This window comes from Mesoplodon bidens (assembly GCF_964165515.1).
Source record: "Mesoplodon bidens genome assembly, chromosome: 8".
Lineage (NCBI taxonomy): Eukaryota > Metazoa > Chordata > Mammalia > Artiodactyla > Ziphiidae > Mesoplodon > Mesoplodon bidens.
Genome location: NC_138165.1, coordinates 25939767 through 25960713, shown reverse-complemented (window position 1 = coordinate 25960713; position 20947 = coordinate 25939767). Strand labels below are relative to the sequence as shown.

General features: G+C 42.9%; 1 protein-coding gene across 3 annotated transcripts in view; it reads left to right on the top strand.

The window, feature by feature from the left end:
* Window positions 1–20650, top strand: part of CDCA7 (cell division cycle associated 7) — a 34651-nt gene extending 14001 nt beyond the window's left edge. The window contains exons 1-10 of one of the 3 annotated variants that reach the window (XM_081242294.1): window positions 7540–7751; window positions 10460–10585; window positions 11004–11240; window positions 14016–14252; window positions 14556–14633; window positions 15643–15855; window positions 16462–16599; window positions 17247–17396; window positions 18258–18394; window positions 19345–20650. In XM_081242294.1, the coding sequence (XP_081098420.1) occupies window positions 7731–7751; window positions 10460–10585; window positions 11004–11240; window positions 14016–14252; window positions 14556–14633; window positions 15643–15855; window positions 16462–16599; window positions 17247–17396; window positions 18258–18394; window positions 19345–19375 (1368 nt within the window). In that variant the 5' untranslated portion in view covers window positions 7540–7730 and the 3' untranslated portion in view covers window positions 19376–20650. Of the gene's footprint in view, window positions 1–7539; window positions 7752–10459; window positions 10586–11003; window positions 11241–14015; window positions 14253–14555; window positions 14634–15642; window positions 15856–16461; window positions 16600–17246; window positions 17397–18257; window positions 18395–19344 lie in introns of those variants that run through there. The other 2 variants (XM_081242295.1, XM_081242296.1) reach the window with 2 other exon arrangements.
* Window positions 20651–20947: the final 297 nt, after the last annotated feature.

Sequence of the window (20947 nt, the reverse complement as noted above, 5' to 3'; positions counted from 1 at the left end):
CAAGTTGATCTCTCTCAGTTTTTGTATTTTATCTATAAAATAGAGAGAATGAACCAAGCCTGCCTTATAGGATTGGTGTGAGGATTAAATGAGTACATGTCTGGCATATAGTAAGTGCTCAGTACATTTTAGCTCTTAATATTGAGCCTGCCAAGCACATAACTTTTTCCATTGTGTAGTTTCAAAGACACCCCAGACCAACATGATTCAAATATTACTTTTCTAGTCAGAAACTCATATTCCTGTTCCTAATTTTTAAAATAAAGCTCCTAAAGTCATAACTACTGTATCAAGAGACAGTATCATGGAGCAATATCAAAGGTGCTTCTCGGTCTAAGTTCACAACCTCCTGGCACTATCGTCTCATCTCTAGTTCTGCTACAATTCTTTCTTGCCATTCTACAACCTATGGAATAAATGGTACCTTTAACCACCATCAACACTGCTGATATATTATTTAGATATTTATTATTTAACTACTTTTTAAAGTGTATGAAAGTATTAAAGTATGTAAGTATATTAAGTATAAAAGTATCTATTAGTTAATGAGGAAATTTAAAAAATAAATTTCTAAGAATTAAAGTAATTATAGGGATGAGATCAGCTAACCATGAGCCTTGCCCCAAGAAAACCAGATCCCCTATTTTCCTGCCTTACGTTAATATATGTTAGTAAAGCACCAGGTACGTAGTGGATATCTATGGACAGAGCAAAGTACACTAATGTGGGATCTCTTATACTTTTTTATAACCCTAGTAATTATATAATTTCAACTGGAGGACCAATGTTGCACTTCTACTTCTAACTGCTATTTGATTATTGGAATTATAATCATGGTTTTTGATTTTTCACATAGCTTTCAAAATATATCTCCAAATTTGCAGAGCATCATGAATGTAGTTCATTGGCTTGTTTTTCGAGGACATCAATGAGATTATTTTTCTTTTAGCGACAGCACTCTAAATCTCTTTTTTAATCCTACCATTTTATGCTCCTCTCCCACTGGTTATATTCTTGTTCTCTCTGACCTCCTAAATATCTCTTACATCCTGTTTTATGCTCACCCCTCCCTCTAATCCCACCAGAACAATATTAATTTAGGCCCTCATCATTCTGTGTCCTAGATAGCTGGAATAGCTTCCCGTTTCCCCAGCATCCAGCTTCCTTGTCCCCTTCATGTGCGTTCTTTATCCTTCCAGAGTGATTTTTCTAAAATGCAAATTTTACTATATTGTTCCTTTGCTCAAACCCCTATTGCTCTCAGGATACAACCTAAACTCCTTAGGCCTTTGCAATTCTAGCCCAACGGGTTCCTGTGATCTCCTTGGTTGCCATTAAATCGTCTGTATCGCACCTGTTGGTGCCTGTTTTCTGTGCCACTGCCTGGTAGTCCTACTTGGCAAAGCTCCGTGCTCTAGTACTACTCACACCACCTCATCACCTCCTCAGTCATTAATAAGGATGTTTGGTGGCACTTGTAGTTGCAGACGCTGGTCTTGCTGAGACAGGAAAAGAACCCCCTCTCCCACCACCCACTTTTACAATTCTTTTCAATAAACGCCAAAGGGAGCAGTCCATTCTGAGTTACAACCCCAGGAGGCACAAGTTTCATCAGGCTGTTTAAAGACCATTTGAGTGGAATCATTGTGTCCTACTCCAAAACATCCCTTTGGGCCAAAAATCCATAGGTCCGGGAGATTCCCAGTCTAGCCTGAGTATCTGTCAGGGTCATTTCCTTTAACACTGGGTGACACTCACCAAGGAATAGGCATGCTGGTTCTCCCAAGGCTGGATCTCTGTACACCCCGGCCAGACTGACAGTGCTGGGTGTTTTCTCCTTGTTTCTTCCTGGTGGCCCATGAAGAGAGGACATGTTTGTGAGTTATGGATATTATGTGTCATGATCATGAAAGTTATTTTTATTAAAAAAATTGCAATCTTCCCCACCCCCCGACTGCTGTGCGGCTTGTGGGATCTTAGTTCCCCAAGCAGGGATCGAACCTGTGCCCCCTGCAATGGAAATGCCGAGTCCTAACCGATGGGCCACCAGGGAAGTCCCCCCAGATTGCAATCTTGAAACACTATTGTAGCAAAAAGGAGCTGCGAATTATGATGACTTTTTGGACTATCAATAATTCTATCACATTTTCCACGGTAATTTCTTCTGTCTAGAAATCTGGGAGAGGGTGGGATGGGAACATGGTTTTTCTCCTCACTCCCGGCGCCTTTAACCTGACCCCATGAGTCCTCGTGGAATCCAGATTTTTGGTGAGCTGTTGTTGTTGTTGTTGCTATTTTTTAATTTTTAAATTGTGGTAAAATGTACATGAAATTTACCATTTTAACAATTTAAAAGTGTACAATTCAGTGGCATTAAGTGCATTCACAGTGTTGTGCAAGCATTAGCACTATCCATTTCCAGAACGTTTTCATCTTCCCAAACAGAAACTCTGCATGCGTTAAACGTTAATTCCCTCTTTCCCTTCAGTCCCTGGTAACCTCTATTCTACTTCGTGTTTCTGAATTTTTCTACTCTAGGTACTTCATATAATATTTGTCCTTTTGTGTCTGGCTTATTTCAGTTAACATAATGCTCTTTAGGTTCATCTATATTGTAGTATGTATCAGAATTTCATTCCTTTTAAGGCTAACATTCTATTGTATGTATATACCACATTTTTTTTCCTATCCATTCATCTGTTGATGGACATTTGTATGATTTACACCTTCTGGCTATTGTTAATAACACTGCTACAAACATGGGTGTACAAGTTTCTCTTTGAGTCCCTGCTTCAATTCTCTTGGGTATATACCTAGGAGTGGAATTGATGGATCATATGGTAATTCTCTGTTTAACTTTTAAGGACTGCTGGTGGACTGGTTTTGAACTCTACGGATCAGTGTTCAGATTAGGCTCTTCCTTGGGGCCCTGACCAATATCTTCAATTTTTAACCAATCTATAGTCAATCCTCAAGTCTCCTTTAAGCTAACAGTTAAACTTCCTCTCTCTACAGCAATTCTCTTTCCACAGAGTTGTTTAAGAGGAACAGATCTGAAGAAGAAATCAATGATCTGGAAAATTCACAACTAGGACAGTTTACAATAAGTTGTCTATGTAGCAAAAACCAGAAAATTTTCACACCTTTTTTTTTTGGTACACTCCAGTTGTTTCCAGTGTATGTGGGGGGATGATCAAATTTAAAACAAACCAAAAACTCTTGAGTACAAACAAAAACCTTGCTAAGTGCACATTTTTAAATAATTTATGGAAGGAGAGCAAGCTAAAGGGGAGTCTGGATCATAAAAATGTAGGCAGAGTTAGGTTGTAGTTATAATTCAGTGTCCATAATGTTGGAACCGACTGATTCAGTAATTAAAACTTGACTTTATCTCATCCAGTGTTTAATGGTGCTCTAACACTAGCAATCAAGTATTTCACAATGGACAGTGCTTATCCATGAGAAAACAAATATTTCCTCTCCCTAAAAATGGCCAGGTTTGCATTCATGTTTCCATAGTCCATTCTCGCATCAGGTGTCGGATGTCAGCAAACTGACCTACTTAAAATGGTGTTGACATATGATTAAAAGCAAACATACCAATATGGTTTGGAGGGGTAGGATTTGTGGATCTGACTGAGCCAGGGTGGTCATGGGCTGGGCCCTCCTGCAGAGTGGCTTCTGGCAGCAGAAGGGTAACTTAGACCTTTTGGGTTTCTTGCCTTTGTGCATCCTGAAAGCAGGCGTGGGGGGGGGAGGGGGGGTCATGTACATCGATAATTAGGGGGTTATTTAAAATAAAGATTTGTCACCTGACAGACTGCAACCTGCCTGTATCCACAAATACAATGACAACTCTCCCCAGCCCTTTGTTCCTGGGTGTGTGGCAGCTATTGAAGGTCTCTTGTTTACAGAGCAGCTTGCATTCAAGTTACATTGCCTGAAAGAAGGAAGGGTGTGTGGGACTGGAGCGGCACACCTACTGGGACATTAGCTTTGTTTTGAAATCCATCTAACCAAACATCTAGAGGTCAAGGTTGACTTCAGCTCACCTTGTTATTAGTGCTCAGAACCTCAGGGTCAAGTATCATACTTAATAATAAGAAATGGAATTCTTTGTGCAAAGTGAATTAAAGCTATGGGACAGCACACAACCATCCTGAAAGTTCATAATAGCCTGAGGAGTTCAAAGCTCTTTAACAGGAGACTGGTATTTTAGAATGTTTTACAGATTTAACATTCCTCCTACAATCATTCTGGCTAGTAACAGGTAGTTACTGAGTATGTGCTGTATTTACAGCCCTCGTACCAGATCCTGTCTGTGTATGTCAGGTGTGTGCTTATGAAATGTCAGGTATGTACCTATTACCTTTGCTCTGGCTGCGCCCTCATCTCTGCACACTGAATTTCCATTCTTACTCATTTGTTGTGTCTTTCATTCAAAATGAACATATTTACCCATATGTGATTAACATAGTGACATAAAACCTTTATGAGATGGCTAAAATTACAAGACTAACTCGTATTCCAATTTATAGGACCCTATAAAGGGACTGCATATTTAACACTACAATATATATCTTGACTGACATAACAAATGTTTCAAAATTAAAAAGTTTTTTATCATAAAATGTTTCAGATACAAAAAAATCCCACAGAAAGTGAAAATATAAAAGACACTTATGTATCTACCACGCACATTTAACATTTTGCCATATTTGCTTCATACATTGAAGACCCTCCCCTCCCCTCCTTCATCTTTCCCTCATCAGAGTTAACCTGTATCCTATTCCAACTGCACATGTCTTTATATACTTTCACAACTTATGTATGTTTTGTGTTTAAAATTTGCATAAGGGGTACACGTTACAGAAATGTTTGCAATCTGCTTTTCCACTCAACTTTAAGATTTACTTACCTTGATGCAAGTAAGCTATGCCATTCCTTTGAACACTTCAAATTCTATTGTATGAATACACCACTGTTCATGTCTCCATTTCCCTTCTGAGAGCCATTTAGGTTGTTGGCAATATTTCATTACGATACACAAATACTACTGTGAATGAACCATCCACTCCTCTGGCCTGGTTAGCTCTACCTTCAAAATAATACATCTTAAAATCTGACCACTTCCCCCCATCCCACGATCACCCTAGTCCAAGCCATCATTTTTTCCTCCAGGGGCTCCTAAGTGTCTCACTCTTGTCCCCCTTTAGTTTACAGTTCACACAGCCCATGAAGTCTGATTGGGTCTTTTCTTCATCAGAATCCTTCCTATCATACCTGATATAAAATTCAAACCTCTTCCTATGGCCAGGGAAGCCCCATGTGATCTGACCCCTCACCCTCTCTTTCCCTAGCTTTCTGTAGTCCAGTATAGTCCTTTACTGGGCTTCTGTTCACTCTGCCTGACACCAGTACTTCCTTCATCTTCCTATGGCTTCCTCCCTTATTTTTATTCAGGTTCCTGATCAGATAACACCTCCTTTCCTGTTTCTATTTTCTGAATTGGTACCTCTTTCATTTCCTATCCCTCTATCCTACTTTTTCCTTCTTGGAAGTTATCACACCTGAAATTATCTTATAGTTTACTTCCATTCCTCCACTAGAATGTAAACTTCCTGGGCTGTATCTCCCAGTTCTCAGAATAGTGCCGGTGTCATGGGTGTTGGCAAGCCTCAGCTGAACAAATAAAGGAGAGAGCATCAGCACAAGACTCATAATGTACCTTCTCCAGGACAGTATCTTGGAAACTTTGTTGATGGTGAAGCACAGTAAGAAGTACGCGTTTTATACAGCATACACACAGACAGGCACAAGCGCTTCAGGAAACAATACTCACACTACTCTTATTTTTAAAATTCTATTTCAAAAAGAAAGAAGAAAATATACTAGTTGCAACCCACTAAATTGATTTCACAATTTGCCAATGGGTTCTAACTTGCAGCATGAAAAACTTTTAGGGTATATATCTGGAAGTGGTGTTGCTAAATATTCCTGAATTGCCCTCCCAAGTGAAACATTTACACTAATAACATCATTTCAGGGATTTCCTCATATCCTTACCAACACCTGGTCTTAACAGGCTTTAAATTTTTTGCCAGTCTGAGTGAAACTGTATCTCTGTTTTAATTTGCATTTTCCTGATTACTAAAAAGACTAATAGACCAGTGATCTTAACCTTAAAAAATATGTAAACTATATTCTGGCGCCCCAGGAAGACTAATACTTTTCTTATCAGAATCAACAGGCAAAGTGACTTAATCTTCCCCTACTTTATGTAGTTTAACAATTCCAAATTCTCATGTTTAATTTTAGTGGCACAAAATTGTATCCCCAAGGACACAGCACTAACGACAATTTTAGTTCATTCACCATTCATGCAGTCGTTTATTTACTCAACAAATATTTATTGAGGGCTCGCTACTGCCAGGAATTTCGCCAGACAGACCAACAACCTCTCCTGGCGCCTACCTTCCAGACCGTGAGTTCTTTGTTCCTCGCTCTGTGGCAGAGTGATCATGGATCAGGCGTGTAGTAGAAAGGCTCCAATCAAGTCCTTAACGATTCTTCCAATCCACGTTCTCCTGCATGGCTTATTCTCAAGTTTTTGTATTCAGTATACCCGGAGAGGAACTCAGTGTGTTCACGCATGCTCTCTCCCTGCAAAGGAATATTCCCAAGAGAAGTTTTGAAGGAGAAAGCGAATGCTTCATTTAAAGCACTTGTTTTAAACGTAAGATTATAATTAAGATCTTTTAAAGCAACACAATTTATTTTACTTTTTCTTCTAAAAACAACTTTTTTCCCCGTTCTCTACAAAAAAAAATTTTTAAGCCTCACACTGTATTTCGTTGTAATGTCAGGTTCGTTTCAAAGGGCAATGAAAAATCTCACGCTCATTCTGACTTAGGTAATTCTAAATTTAGACGGAAGAACGTTAACTCCAAACCACATTAATACAGTCTTTAGCTTCCATTCTTCTATAATTTCTAGACTTTATTATCCCATAGATAAGTCTTAACTAACAGTAGCCCTTTCTCATTTCAAAACCACAAGTCTTATATGAAACAACTTCCCGTGCTTTCTGGAAAGAAAGATCAGGATTTAACTCATTTTATTGCTTCAGATAATGGTGCGGTTACCAGATAAGAGGTGCCACATCTAGGGACAGTGCCTGGCCTGATAAACGGTGGAGTTCGTGCTTGGTTCTTTGATTTTTGTTTTATATAACGTAAACCGTACACCGCAGGGAAAGTGCTAAATACGGAGGCCGGCGCAGCTCTCCACTACTCCCATCTTCACTTTTCCTCTCCTAGCCCCGGAATTCATGCAAATCAGTCTGCTAACCCCGGGGCAATACGACCCATTTTCGCGCCATTCGCTCGGGACCGTGCAGCTACGTAAAGAGAGTTGTCCTGGGGCTCCCAAGGCACCACAGTTCCAAGGAGGATTTTAGGGGACTGCACGGCTATCACAGGACTTCAGGGTAGCTGGGTGGGTCGCTTTTTTTTCCTGGGCCGAGTGGGTCTCTCGGGCGGGTGGACCGTTACCATAGCTGGCAGGACCTGCGCCCCAACGCGGGAAAGCCTGCCGCGCCCCGCCCCTCCAGCCCGGGCTCTGAACGCCCCGCCCGCCGGCCCGCGCTGCTCGAGCTCCGGCTCCTGCGTGGTGGGACGGAGGCGCGCGCGGCTGCTCAGCTCTCAGCGCTCTGAGCGCCAGCCGCCAGCATGGATGCTCGCCGCGTGCCGGTGAGGCTGGACGGGCGAAGGCGCGGGATGGGCGCGGTGGGTGTTGGGCACGGGCGGACCCCTTCCAACTCCGCGGCGGAGTGCCCTTATCAACTGGTGGCCGTCCTGGGCGGCGCCCGTTGAGGCAAGCCCCTGATTTTGTGCACTTGGGGGTAGTTCGGGGACTAGGGGCTGCCCCCGACGGGCGTGTGCACCCGGCGCGCGGGCGGTCCGGAGATTTGAGAGGTTTGCAGGATGGTTGGCAGCCCCGGGGAGCTCGAGGCCACGTGCGCCCGAGGTGCACGTGTGCTGGGGGCTGGCCGGGGGGGCCCATTGTGTCCGCTGTCCGCAGCCCTGCCCGGGGGGCGCGGAGGGGAGCGCCGCCCTGCAGCCTCCAGGCCCTTTCCCGCGCGCACTGGGGGTCCTTGGGCGCGCTTCCCGCCCGCTTTTGCATCACCCATGCCAGCAGGCGCTTCTAACCACTGAGGGTTTGGAGTTTGGAGTTTAAAGGTCTTGCAAATCGGTCTCTTTAGAACTTGGATTATGCACACTTGAGGGGGCATTTCCAGTCCCAGGCGGTGATTTAGTGCAGTGGAAGGACTTGGTCTGAACGGTTCGCCGACCGTTTGCTCATGTCCCACTCCCTTCCCCACCCCCCAACCATCCTCTCAGCAGCAGGATGTAGCCCTGATGGAACGTTACTTTCTGCTCTAACGGAAACCGGAACGGAGGGTCTGCCCCAGAAGAGGTTAGAGGGTGGGGGTTGGGTGAAAAGGAAGAGAGTGACACGCTTAAAATAAATATCATGGGTAAGGGACCCACGTGGGAAGGCTGGGATTCCCTGGGGGTGGGGTGGGGGGTGGGAGAGGGCGTGTTGGGGGCGTGGTTTCAGAGATAGCTCTCCTGAATGGACCTGGGCATTGGCTTTCCGCATGAAGAAAGACATGTGTAGCTGGACTTGGACTCTGACGTGCCTGGGTTCAAATTTGGGCTATCGTAGGACTTGAATAGTTCCTTTCACCGCTCTGAGCCTCAGTTTCCACCTTTGTTGCAAGGAATTAATGTGAAAGCATACTTAGTGCCTGGCACAAAAAAACACCTATTAAGTGGTGTTAGTTATTACCTATCTGCCAAGAAAGTCCATCTCAACCATGATCATTTGCCTTGCTTCTTTCTAGGTCTTTTCCTCCAGATATACATTTGCCTGATAACTAACTCTTGGCATGTGGTGACTAGTTAAAGCTCAACAGGTATTTCCCTGCGAGCTTCCAAAAGAATGCCTCCCTTGAGGCTGTCTTTGTCTTGAGCGTCTGACTGCTGGCAGGTATATTGATGAGTGAATGGTGATAATTCCTGCAGTAGTGCAAGGAGCTTTGCTGTTTTAGGAGACTGCAGACTCCTTCCAACCCTGTGATCTTGGGCAATCTGTTTCACTTCCCTGGAGCCTTTAATTTGCTCATCTGGAAAATGGGGAGTTTCTGAGATCTCCTTTAATAGGTAGTACCTCTACCCATTATCACATTTTCCTGCCTTTCTAAAAGGACAAAAAACTAAAACTTCCTAAGATGATTGAATGGAGTCTGTTGAGTACTGGGTGGTTGGGTCCCATCGTCATGAAAATAATTTTATTTGCAAGAGAAATGCGTAATGTTAAGTGTAGAAGGGAGGTCAGAATGTTCTGTTCACCTCACATCTTGGCATTATTTTTGTGGGACCCCTAGCAGAGCTTGCCTTTTCAAAAGTTTTCAGTGTAAGGAGTCACTTCTGTTACTCCATGGCTATACTTCAGAAGAGAAAAATATAGGAACTACTAATACAACATTTAAGAAATCTCATTAAATATTAAGAAACGGTAGAAACTGCCATCTTTTTACATGAGATAGATGCCAGTTGCATATTCTGATGAGCAGTGCCAGGCTATTCAGTGTTCATGAAGGAAGGCTGCATTTTCATATCCACAGGCCATTTGTGTCTTATGAAAGGACCTCTAAAAACTTAAGACTTGTGCAGCAAGGGGACTGCAGAAAGAGCTGAATGTCTGGCCAGCCTAATAGAGCCCTGAAGTGGAATCAGGCATTCTACCTGGGTTTGGAGGACTGTTTGACCTTTAACTTGGCTCCTGTACATTTGTTCACTGGGTCGATATATTTGATTTGTAAGGACTTGTGCTGAAATCACTCTACCCCTCCTGATTGGCACAGGCCTGTTTGAAAGCCTGCCATCTCGAAGTAGAGGTGCTGCCCAGTTTTTACAGTTTGGGAAATTAGCATCACAGTACAGAGCCCAAAGCTTACATAGAAAGATCTCATTAGCTTGATTTTGGCTGAGGGAGAGAAATCACTCTACCATTTTGTACTTTTGAAGTACAGTTTAATTTTTTTTTTTTAAGGGCAGATTTTAGGAGTTTAGCTTTTAATGCCTTGGGAGCTCAGTATAGTAATGTTAAGAGTTGGGGGCTCTTAAGGTGGGTAAAGGGGCAGCTCTACAGATATTTGAATAAATTGATAGTTGTCATTATAATGTTCCTTCACAGGGATCTCTTTTTAGGATATTACCTGGTTTTGAAAAAATGTTTGTAGCAATTGCAAACCCTCCTTTTTCTGTGTAGGGTATAAGAAATGGATATATCTCCTCAGTGCTGTTTGAACCTACTCAACTCAAAAATGATATCTTTCGTTAGATTCTGCGGTACGCAACCCATTTAATAGTGTTGCCATTTCTGTTTGCAGCAAAAGGATCGCAGAGCAAAGAAGAACTTCAAGAAATTCAGATATGTGAAGTTAATTTCCATGGAAACCTCGTCATCCTCTGATGATAGTTGTGACAGCTTTGCTTCTGATAATTTTGCAAACACAGTAAGTGCTGCCTGCGAATAAACAGAATGGAGTCTGCCGTGCTCAAAATGCCTCAAATGCTTTGTGCGTGATTAAAACTGCTTGCTTTTTGCTTACATTTCTATACAGCCGTTACGAAAATACAGTATGCACTGTAATTTCATTTCACTTTTTGCTGTGGTTCTAGGTAGTAATTGTTGGAGGTAGATTAGCTACTTATTCTATCCTTTTGAAATGTCGCCTAACCTAACATGCCTGATGATTTGCCATAACAACTCAGAAATCATTTGTAAACCTCTGAACCATTTTTCTTTGTAACAAAAGCTATTCTCTTGTAGTGCACTCGTAAATGTGATTTGCTCTCTGCACGGTTTATGGAAAATTGGTTCTTGAAAAAGGGAAAAAAATGCACAACCACATTTATTTATTTATTTTACAGAAACCTAAATTCAGGTCAGATATCAGTGAAGAACTGGCAAATGTTTTTTATGAGGACTCTGATAATGAATCTTTCTGCGGCTTTTCAGAAAGTGAGGTGCAAGATGTGTTAGACCATTGTGGATTTTTGCAGAAACCAAGGCCAGATGTCACTAACGAACTGGCCAGTATTTTTCATGCCGACTCTGATGATGAATCGTTTTGCGGTTTCTCAGAGAGTGAGATACAAGATGGAATGGTGAGTTTGAGAATTTCACCAATATCAAGAAATAAGGTATATTTAGAGGCATGGCATACTTGCTTAAAATTTTTTTTTCTTATGATTTTCGTTTTAGTCATGCCAGAGATTTTGTTGATCTTTTAAAAAGTTTTAAGAGTATTTTCTTCATGTCTTAAAGCAGTTTTTTACAAATGTAGTTCTACTTGTAAAGCTTGACCATTTTTGTAGTCTCTGAAAATCTTGGAAACTGGTAAGATAGAATTGGCCCGCCTGCAGATTTCTGTTGCTACAGAAATCCAGCCTAATCAGAGGAAGCACACGTGTCCTCAAGATGAGCTACATTCACATTTAAGTTCAAGTGCCCAGCCCAGGGCCTGACATAGAGTAGGCCTTCAGTAAATGTCGGTCCTGTAGTGGATCTGTGCCTGCATCTGGAAAGCCTGTGATAACTCCCATGCAGGAGCTTAAGTGCAGGTAATGACAATTAGGGCCCTGCCTGCTTCCACTTTTGCTCCTTTGTTGGCTTTTCCTGTGCATGCTGTCTTACCTTTAGCCTCTGTTGTCCTGCTCAGGACACTGCTGCCGCTGCTGCACCTTGGTCCCACTCTCCCTGAGCATGCTGGTTACTTCTGCACACGTTGTTCTGTTAGCAAGACTTTCTCGGCAAACTGTTGATTTGCAGTCAGGTGCGTGCCCTTTAGCTCATTGTGGTCTGACACGGGTCCACTGCCTGGGACCACACTTGAGCGGCACTGACATAAGTGAGAACGCCTGACCAGCGAGTGTTTATCCCCGTCTAACTTCATGATAATGTAATATTTCCTCTAAGAGGTGATGTTGGTCTAAATCAGTATGTATTAGAGTTATTGGCAGGGGCTGATTTGCGAATCTGGATGTCACCCAACATTGTCTATAGCCTGAATCATTTCTGGGCAATGTTTCAGTTCTTTGTAGATGCTATTTGTTGCGATTGATAAAATGCCAATTGATTAAAAGGCTTAAGAACTGATAAAAGTTTTGTCATTTTATATCTTTCAACCCATGCACACTACAAATATATGAAGAGTACAAAAAGTGGTGGGGATTTTGGAATGTTAAAAAATGGGTCTTCCGTTTCTGGGACTTTATGGGTGGTATTTTTTTCCTCTCTCTTTTTTTGTTTGTTTTCAGCCATCACCACAGTCAATTTCAGAATATTTTCATCACCCCAAAAAGAAACCCTGTACCCATCAGCAGTCACTTTGCATCCTTTCCCAATATCCTCAGTTCCTGACAACCGTTAATCTATTTTCTCTCATAGATTTGCCTATTCTGGGCATTTCCTAGAAGTGGAACCCTACAATATGTGGTCTTTTGTGACTGGCTTCTTTCACTTAGCATAATGTTTTCAAGGTTCTTCCATGTGCCAGTACTTCATATCTTTTTATTGCTGAATAATATTCCATTGTGTGAATATACCACATTTTATTTATCCATTCATCAGTTGATGGATGTTTCGGTTGTTGGTACCTTTTGGCTATTAGGACTGATGCTGCTATGAACATGTGCATACAGGTTTTTATATGGACATATATACTCTTCAGTAGGAGTAGAATTGCTGAGTCATATAGTCTGTATGGTTAACCTTTTGAGGAACTGCCAGACTGTTTTCCAAAGTGGCGGCACCATTTTACAGTCCTACCAGAGTGTGTGTGTGGGTTCCAGTTTCTCCACATCCTTGCTGTACTTATTGATTTGTCTCTGCTAGTGGGTGGGAAGTGCTGTCTTGTGATTCTGATTTGCATTTTCCCCAGTGGCTAATTTTCATACATTTTAAATGATGGAAACATATTACTTTTGGAATCAGATTTTTAAAATTTTAGGCTTACAAATAGTGGATAAGAGAGGGAGGTAGTCAGATCTCATAGAGACAGAAAGTAGAATGGTGTTTGCCGGGGGTTGAGGGGGAGGCGAGTGGGGAGTATTTGTTTAATGAGTATGGAGTTTCAGTTTGTGAAGATGAAAAAGTTCTGGAGATGGATGGTGGTGATGGTTGCAGAACAATGAATGTATTTAATGTCATTGAACTGTACACTTAAAAATAGTTCAAGTGAAAAATTTTATGTTACATATATTTTGCTAGTTTTTTAAAAAAGTAGTACAGAACATTGAGACATCTTTTAATAAAGTTTAGTATTGCCATAAGCATTGAAATCATATTTATGAGAGCACACATATTTACTCCTAGGGGAATTCTTTTCAAAATGCATAAAGATTCTATTTTTAAAGAAATGAAAAAGGGAGCTGGGATTTTCACATTAAAAAAATGGCTTGGGCTTCCCTGGTGGTGCAGTGGTTGAGAGTCCGCCTGCCGATGCAGGGGACATGGGTTCGTGCCCCGGTCCGGGAGGATCCCACATGCTGCGGAGCGGCTAGGCCCGTGAGCCATGGCCGCTGAGCCTGCACATCTGGAGCCTGTGCTCCGGAGAGGCCACAACAGTGAGACGCCCGCGTACCGCAAAAAAAAAAAAAAAAAAGGCTCGGAATCACTGGCCTAGGGACTGTGAAGGTGGCTTATAACAATGTGTCTCAGGTAGGCTCCCCGAGTTAAACTACACTCAGGTTGTTGTATTTATTTGTAATTCTTGATTTTGTTACCCAGTGCTGTCAATTAAACTTGACAATTAAAGTGTTCAGTGCAAATGTATTTGCCTGAAGCTTTTTTTGTTCCAAAGGCATGTTTTGTGGTCATACTCTTGCAGACTGTGCAACAATCAGCAAGTCATTAATGCCTCACTCGTTCTGATTGACTAGAGGCTGCAGACAGACCACGCGGGCTGTCGGACCCGCAGTCAGTGCAGAAGTTCCGGACCTCTCCGGGTGGCCATGAAGTTTCCAACTCGAAACACCAGGGGAGCAGCCAACGAGAGAGCAGTGCCCCCCGAACCCTCAGAGAATTCTGTGACCGATTGCAATTCTGATTCAGAAGATGAAAGTGGCATGAATTTTTTGGAGAAAAGGGCTTTAAATATAAAGCAAAACAAAGCAATGGTAGGTATCTGACTTTGAATGTATTAGAACTCACCCTTCCCAGCTTTTCTCTAAGCCACTTGTTGCTTATATCTTTGTCATAAGAGTTATTTTCCATGTAGCTCTGAAATTTTCATAACATGTTTTAAAATGTGTTTCTTTCCCTAAACTAACTTTTCTTTTTTTTTAATCTATTAAAGTCTTGGTAGATGTATAGGGGAGATCAGAAACTCCTTGAAACGTGCTACTGTGATTTCCAGAATTTACTTGTTTTCAGTAGTTATTCTAAACCAGTAACTTCTGTTTAATTTCCTCCCTTTTTAGCTTGCAAAACTAATGTCAGAATTAGAAAGCTTTCCTGGCTCCTTCCCTGGAAGGCGTTCCCTGCCAGGCTCCAGTTCAGTAAGTACAAATCCTTGTTTGTATGGTACTGTTTTGGACAGGTCTGATTTTAAAGTCCAATTTCGTTATTTCATGTGGTCTTGTAGAGATACTTAGAGGTGATAGAGGAAAGCTTCTGATAGATCTCTGGGACCTCCTCCTTGCACCCTGGGCCAGGGGTGCCCCTGCCCCCTGATGCCGAGCTCCTGTGGGGCTCAAACCCCACCCCCCTCCATTTTCCTTGGCCACCCACGTGGCATGTGGGGTCCTACTTCCTGAACCAGAGATCGAACCCACGCCCCCTGCAGTGGAAGCACGGAGCCTCCACCACTGGACCGCCAGGGAAGTTCCTCAAACCTCTTGTGATTGGTTGTTTCTCTTCCTCCCACCCAAGTAAACCTAAGACCGTCAGGGGTAGGAAATAAAGATCGAAAATTGTTTTTTCTGTATCCCCAGCATTGGCAGATTCCTCCTACATGGTAATGGATGTTTTTAAAATCTGAGAATGAAAAAAAAGAAAGAAAAAACAATTTGTTAACCAAGTCATGGCCTAATATATATGATTATATTCTGAGGAAACTAAGCTGGTGCAACTCAGGGGAATCTGGTGTGTCTGGTGTGGTACAAAAGGAAAGATTTCCTTTCCCGCCTCTCCATGAGCAAGAATAGAACAAGGAAAACCATACATACATTTCTCTCTTGGGCAGTATAGGAACAGTGAATGTGTTTCAGGGCTCAAGAGATATTGTAGAAAAGGTTTTTATTTGGAGAACGAGATTCTTTCTTACATCTTTATTGAGTAAAGAATAAATAGATCATCCCTCAGTTTGAGAGAAACCAGGTTTGGTGTTAACAAAAGCCAAATTACAATGGCTGTATCATTTCTGGGCTCATTTTCCATGCATTACAGAGAGGATGAAGGAAATCGGAAAGTGGAGTACTCCTTTTACTTAAAGGACAGCCTGGTTCAGGAGAAGGTGCCACTTCTCATTGTGGAATAAACGGGTCCAATCCTCTGTGTTTTGTTCAGCGTCCAAAGACACCCCGAAGGCGCACATTCCCAGGTGTCTCCTGCAGGAGAAACCCTGAGCGGAGAGCTCGTCCTCTCACCAGGTCAAGGTCTCGGGTCCTTGGGTCGCACAGTGCCCTGCCCACGGAGGAGGAGGAGGACGAGGAGGACGAGGAGGAGGAGGATAAGTACATGTTGGTGAGAAAGAGGAAGCCCGTGGCCGGCTACATGAACGTGAGTTCTCCGCTTTTATGCTTTCTCTTCTGTTTGGGCCCAGGATCATGGACACAGCATGGGAGCACACACACCCTCAACACCAATGATCCGTATTAATGTTCGTCTCAAAGGCTCCAGAACGGTTAAGGTCACATCAGCTTTTTTTTTTTTTTTTTTGCGGTACGTGGGCCTCTCACTGTTATGGCCTCTCCCATTGCGGAGCACAGGCTTCGGACACGCAGGCTCAGCGGCCATGGCTCACGGGCCCAGCCGCTCCGCGGCATGTGGGATCTTCCCGGACCGGAGCACGAACCCGTGTCCCCTGCATCGGCAGGCGGACCCCCAACCACTGCGCCACCAGGGAAGCCCACATCGGCTTATTTTGATGGTTCTTGGTAGCAGGCGAGAGGATCAAAATTATCTTGGGCTTTTCTTAATTGTAGGAGTCATTTCCATGATGTTGTCCCATGATCCTTAGTAAATGTAGGATTCTCCCCTTCTCCGTAAGCTCTAAGAATGATTTCCAGCTTGAATTCTCTGAAGAAATGACAAAGCAAGTATCTTGAGATTCAGAGCTGGCGAGAGCCAGGAAGACCACTCTGTTCCATGTTTCTCATTATGCAGGAAGATGACATGCCCCGAAGTCGTCGCCCCGGATCCGTGACCCTTCCCCATATAATTCGCCCAGTGGACGAAATCACGGAGGAAGAATTGGACAACATCTGCAACAACTCTCGAGAGAAGATCTATAACCGTTCATTGGTCAGAGCCTCTAAATGATGTCTGGAAATGTATACATCTGTGAGAGAGACATTTTGCTAATGTTCTAGCAATCTTAGCGTATGGGATGTGTGCCTGTGTGTTTTTTTCATGTAAGAGAGTTTTGTAGCATTCTTGGGATTTAGCTTAGTAAGTTTGCAATAGTAGTAGTTGCTTAGTCTTCAGTAGCATTAAATCTTCTCTTAATTTAGAAATTGATTCATTCAACCTAAGTATCTATTAACGTGTGCCTACATAGATAGGTGCTGGGGATATGGTGGTGTGCTAAAGATAAACAGATCTTTTCTTGATATAGTTTTGATAACATAAGGTATTGCGTCTGCCAGTTGAATGAAATCACCATGCTTGAGATACTTTTCATGTCATTTTGTATACATGTGTATATAGATGTGAACTAGGATTCAAAGAGAAAATATGAGACTCTACCCACAAAGAAGGACATTCTTTAACTTTTTTTTTGTAGTCAAATTCATCCTTTTTTTGGCTGTGCGGCTTGCCCTCCGCAGTGAAAGTGTGGAGTCCTAACCACTGGACCTCCAGGGAATTCCCAAAGAAGGACGTTCTTTAAGTATTTTGTCTACAAAAAGCAGTGTTTTTGTTTTCGGTTCTTATTTGCTTATTATTTGCAGGGATCGACTTGTCATCAGTGCCGCCAGAAAACTATGGATACCAAGACAAACTGCAGAAACCCAGAGTGCTGGGGCGTTCGAGGCCAGTTCTGCGGGCCTTGCCTTCGAAACCGTTACGGTGAAGAAGTCAGGGATGCTCTGCTAGACCCAGTAGGTGCCTTGTAGCGGGGGGTCCTGTGGGCTCGAGAGTCTGTCGTGAGCTGATAGGGCCAGAAAGAGATTGAGCCCTCAGTGTCGTGGGACATTCACTTCGGGGAAGGCAGCTGAATTCAGAGTGTTGGTGCTAGATAGCTGTGAGCCCTTCTGGAGTGCTCCCGACCCGGCAATTCGGGGAAGTCCATTCTCCACTTAGCCCTGCTAGTGGCTGTGGGACTTCTTCTGTGGGATTTCCTAAGGGAACGTGATGCATGACTAATGGATGTTAACCATGTTAAGAGGGTTTTTTTTTGTTTGTTTGTTTTTGTTTTTTTTTGCGGTAAGCGGGCCTCTCACTGCTGTGGCCTCTCCCGTTGCGGAGCACAGGCTGCGGACACGCAGGCTGAGCGGCCATGGCTCACGGGCCCAGCCGCTCCGCGGCATGTAGGATCTTCCCGGACCAGGGCACGAACCTGTGTCGCCTGCATCGGCAGGCGGACTCTCAACCACTGCGCCACCAGGGAAGCCCACGAGTTTGTTTTTTTTTTTTTTTTTTTTTTGCGGTACGCGGGCCTCTCACTGTTGTGGCCCCTCCCGCTGCGGAGCACAGGCTCCAGTCGCACAGGCTCAGCAGCCATGGCTCACGGGCCCAGCCGCTCCGCGGCATGTGGGATCTCCTGAACCGGGGCACGAACCCGTGTCCCCTGCATCAGCAGGCGGACTCTCAACCACTGCGCCACCAGGGAAGCCCACGAGTTTTTTAATAATTAAAAAGATCTGAATGCAATTGATCATGCCCACCTTAAAGGTTAAACAGTAGATAAGTAAGCGGCGGCATGAGGTTTAACTTAATGGTGCCTTTTCATGCTTATTCAGAGCTGGCACTGCCCACCTTGTCGCGGGATCTGCAACTGTAGCTTCTGTCGGCAGAGAGACGGGCGGTGTGCAACTGGGGTGCTCGTGTACTTAGCCAAGTACCACGGCTTCGGGAACGTGCATGCTTACTTGAAAAGGTAGGGCTGTTTTTTCCCTCTTCTACACCCAAATCTGACATTCATTTTTGTATCTTAATAAAAAGATGGTACAAGTCAGAATAGTGGTCTTATGGAGGGCAGGAGGATGCAGGTATTAACTAGAAAGGGGCACATGGGGAGTCGGGGAGCGTTGGAAACATTTTATATCTTCACCTGGGTGAGGGTGACCCTCGTGGGCGTGCGTGTGTAAAATTCAAGCTGTACACTTAAGATGTGTTATAACTCGATAGAAACGTTTAAAAGAGTGAATTAGGCTCTCAGAAGACTATTATTTTTTTAGCTTTTTTAAAATTGAAGTATAGTTGATTTACAATGTTGTATTTCAGGTATACAGTAAAGTGATTCAGTTATATATATATATATATATATTTCATATTCTTTTCCATTATGGTTTATTACAAGATACTGAGTTTAGTTCCCTGTGCTATACAGTAGGACCTTGTTGGTTATCTATTGTATATGTAGTAGTTTGTATCCGTTAATCCCAGACTTCTGATTTATTATCCCCTCAACTCCCTTCCCCTTTGGTAACCATAAGTTTGTTTTCTATGTCTGTCAGTCTGTTTTTGTTTTGTAAATAAGTTTTCATTTGTATCATATTTTAGATTCTGCATGTAAGTGATATCCTATGGTATTTGTCTTTCTCTATCTTACTTCACTTAGTATGATAATCTCCAGGTCCATCCCTGTTGGTGCAAATGGCATGATTTCATTCTTTTTAATGGCTGAGTACTATTCCATTGTATATATGGACCACATCTTCTTTATCCGTTCCTCTGTCGATGGACACTTAAGTTGCTTCTACATCTTGGCTATTGTAAATAGAGCTGCTGTCAACATTGGGGTGCGTGTGTCTCTTGGAATTAGTTTTCAGAAGATAATTCTCAGGCCGAAAACCATATCCTGACATGTTCCCTCTTCTCTTTCAGTCTAAAACAGGAGTTTGAAATGCAAGCATAATAATTGGAAGATCCACTACCTGCCTTCCACTTCACAAATCTTCCTTGTTTTAACGTTTTCAATTTTGTCATGTGATTGAAACCCGAGTTTAAGAATTCTGATGATCAGTCTGTCTTATAGGCACATCAGGTTAACCTCATTAGACATGCATGCATGTCTGGGCGTCATGGGGGTGTAGTGCCCGCTGTACTCTGCCCTCCTGCAGTTTCTCCTTTGCATTTCCCCCCACCCCTCATCCCATGCCATCCCCCTCTTATCTCCAGTGGTAGTTTCAGAATCCTTTTTAAATGACAATTTTATGAAAGCATGTTTGATTGAATTGGTGTTGAAATAGCCCTGGAATCCACCCATAAAACCAAGCACTTAGAAACACAGTAGTAGTGTTAACTAACTACATCTCTTGATTTCCAGAGACTAGCCCTCTAACTTGCTTACGTGAAAACATTGGGTCTGATTTAGTGTTCGCTGACATTTTTAACAGAATCAAGGCACAAAAGTCTTAAAACCATGTGGAAAAATTAGGTGATTTTTGGCAAGTGGAGTATATGACTGTGGAGGCCTCTCAGGAGAATATTCCATGTATTGTGCTTATTATTCAAGTTGTCACAGTTGAGGCTTAGTTGCTGCTGATTTCTTCCACCAAGTGCATCTGGCCCACACGGTCACGACCCAGAGGTTCTCGGGCAGTGCTATGCTTGAAATCATTGTAGAAAAGCCATCCTGGGGAATTGGGACGGGGAGCCTCTAGGAACAGGCCGACTTGAATTCATGGAATAAAACTTCAGGATAACTGTAGTTTGCCAAGTTGATTTCAGTTCATAACATAAGGTATTTCAAATAAATTCTTGCTTATGTTGCATGGAAAATTGATACTTATACTCAGCTACAATTCTTTGCAGTTTTTACTTTCTTGAAGAAATTATAAGCCAGGCACAGGGCTCACATTCAGGTTTGAAGCACTTTTATAACACTGAGAAGTGCCTTTTGGGAGAAGGGTGACTTTCAACAGTTTGCTAACTTGACATCTCTGCCAGTTTAGTTTCTGGGCAGAGTCCATGTCTGTCCCTCCGCCTGTTTCGGCATGAATCAAATTGTTCAATAGAGGTAGAATCTAAGTGTCTGTGTTCATTTTGCTTTGCGTCTGCAGCCCGTAGCTGTGCCTGTGCAGTGTTTGGTGCATAATTGGACCTTGAATCAATAAATGTAAATAGAGCATTTGATCTGTTATGCTTTTATACAAAGGTTTTTATTTTAATAATAAAACATTTTGTTCTAGCTTGTCTGCTTTTTTAAAAATCTTTGATGCTCAATCTTACTGCACTGAGTCCTAATTTTTTTCTCCTATTTAAACAAAAGACCATTTCTGCCTTTTCGAGAGGCCCCACCACCACCACCACCTGCACACACACACTTCGGCTTAAGTTTCTGACAGTCAAGGGCCAGCTCTTTTGAACAGGGCCTGGCTTGGTGATACGCCTGATAGCTGTGAATCAGAATCGGCTAAGACGGCTACATCACCAGATAGAAAATACGAGCCCCTGAGGTTTTACAATGTTGTTTTCTTTTCTTTGA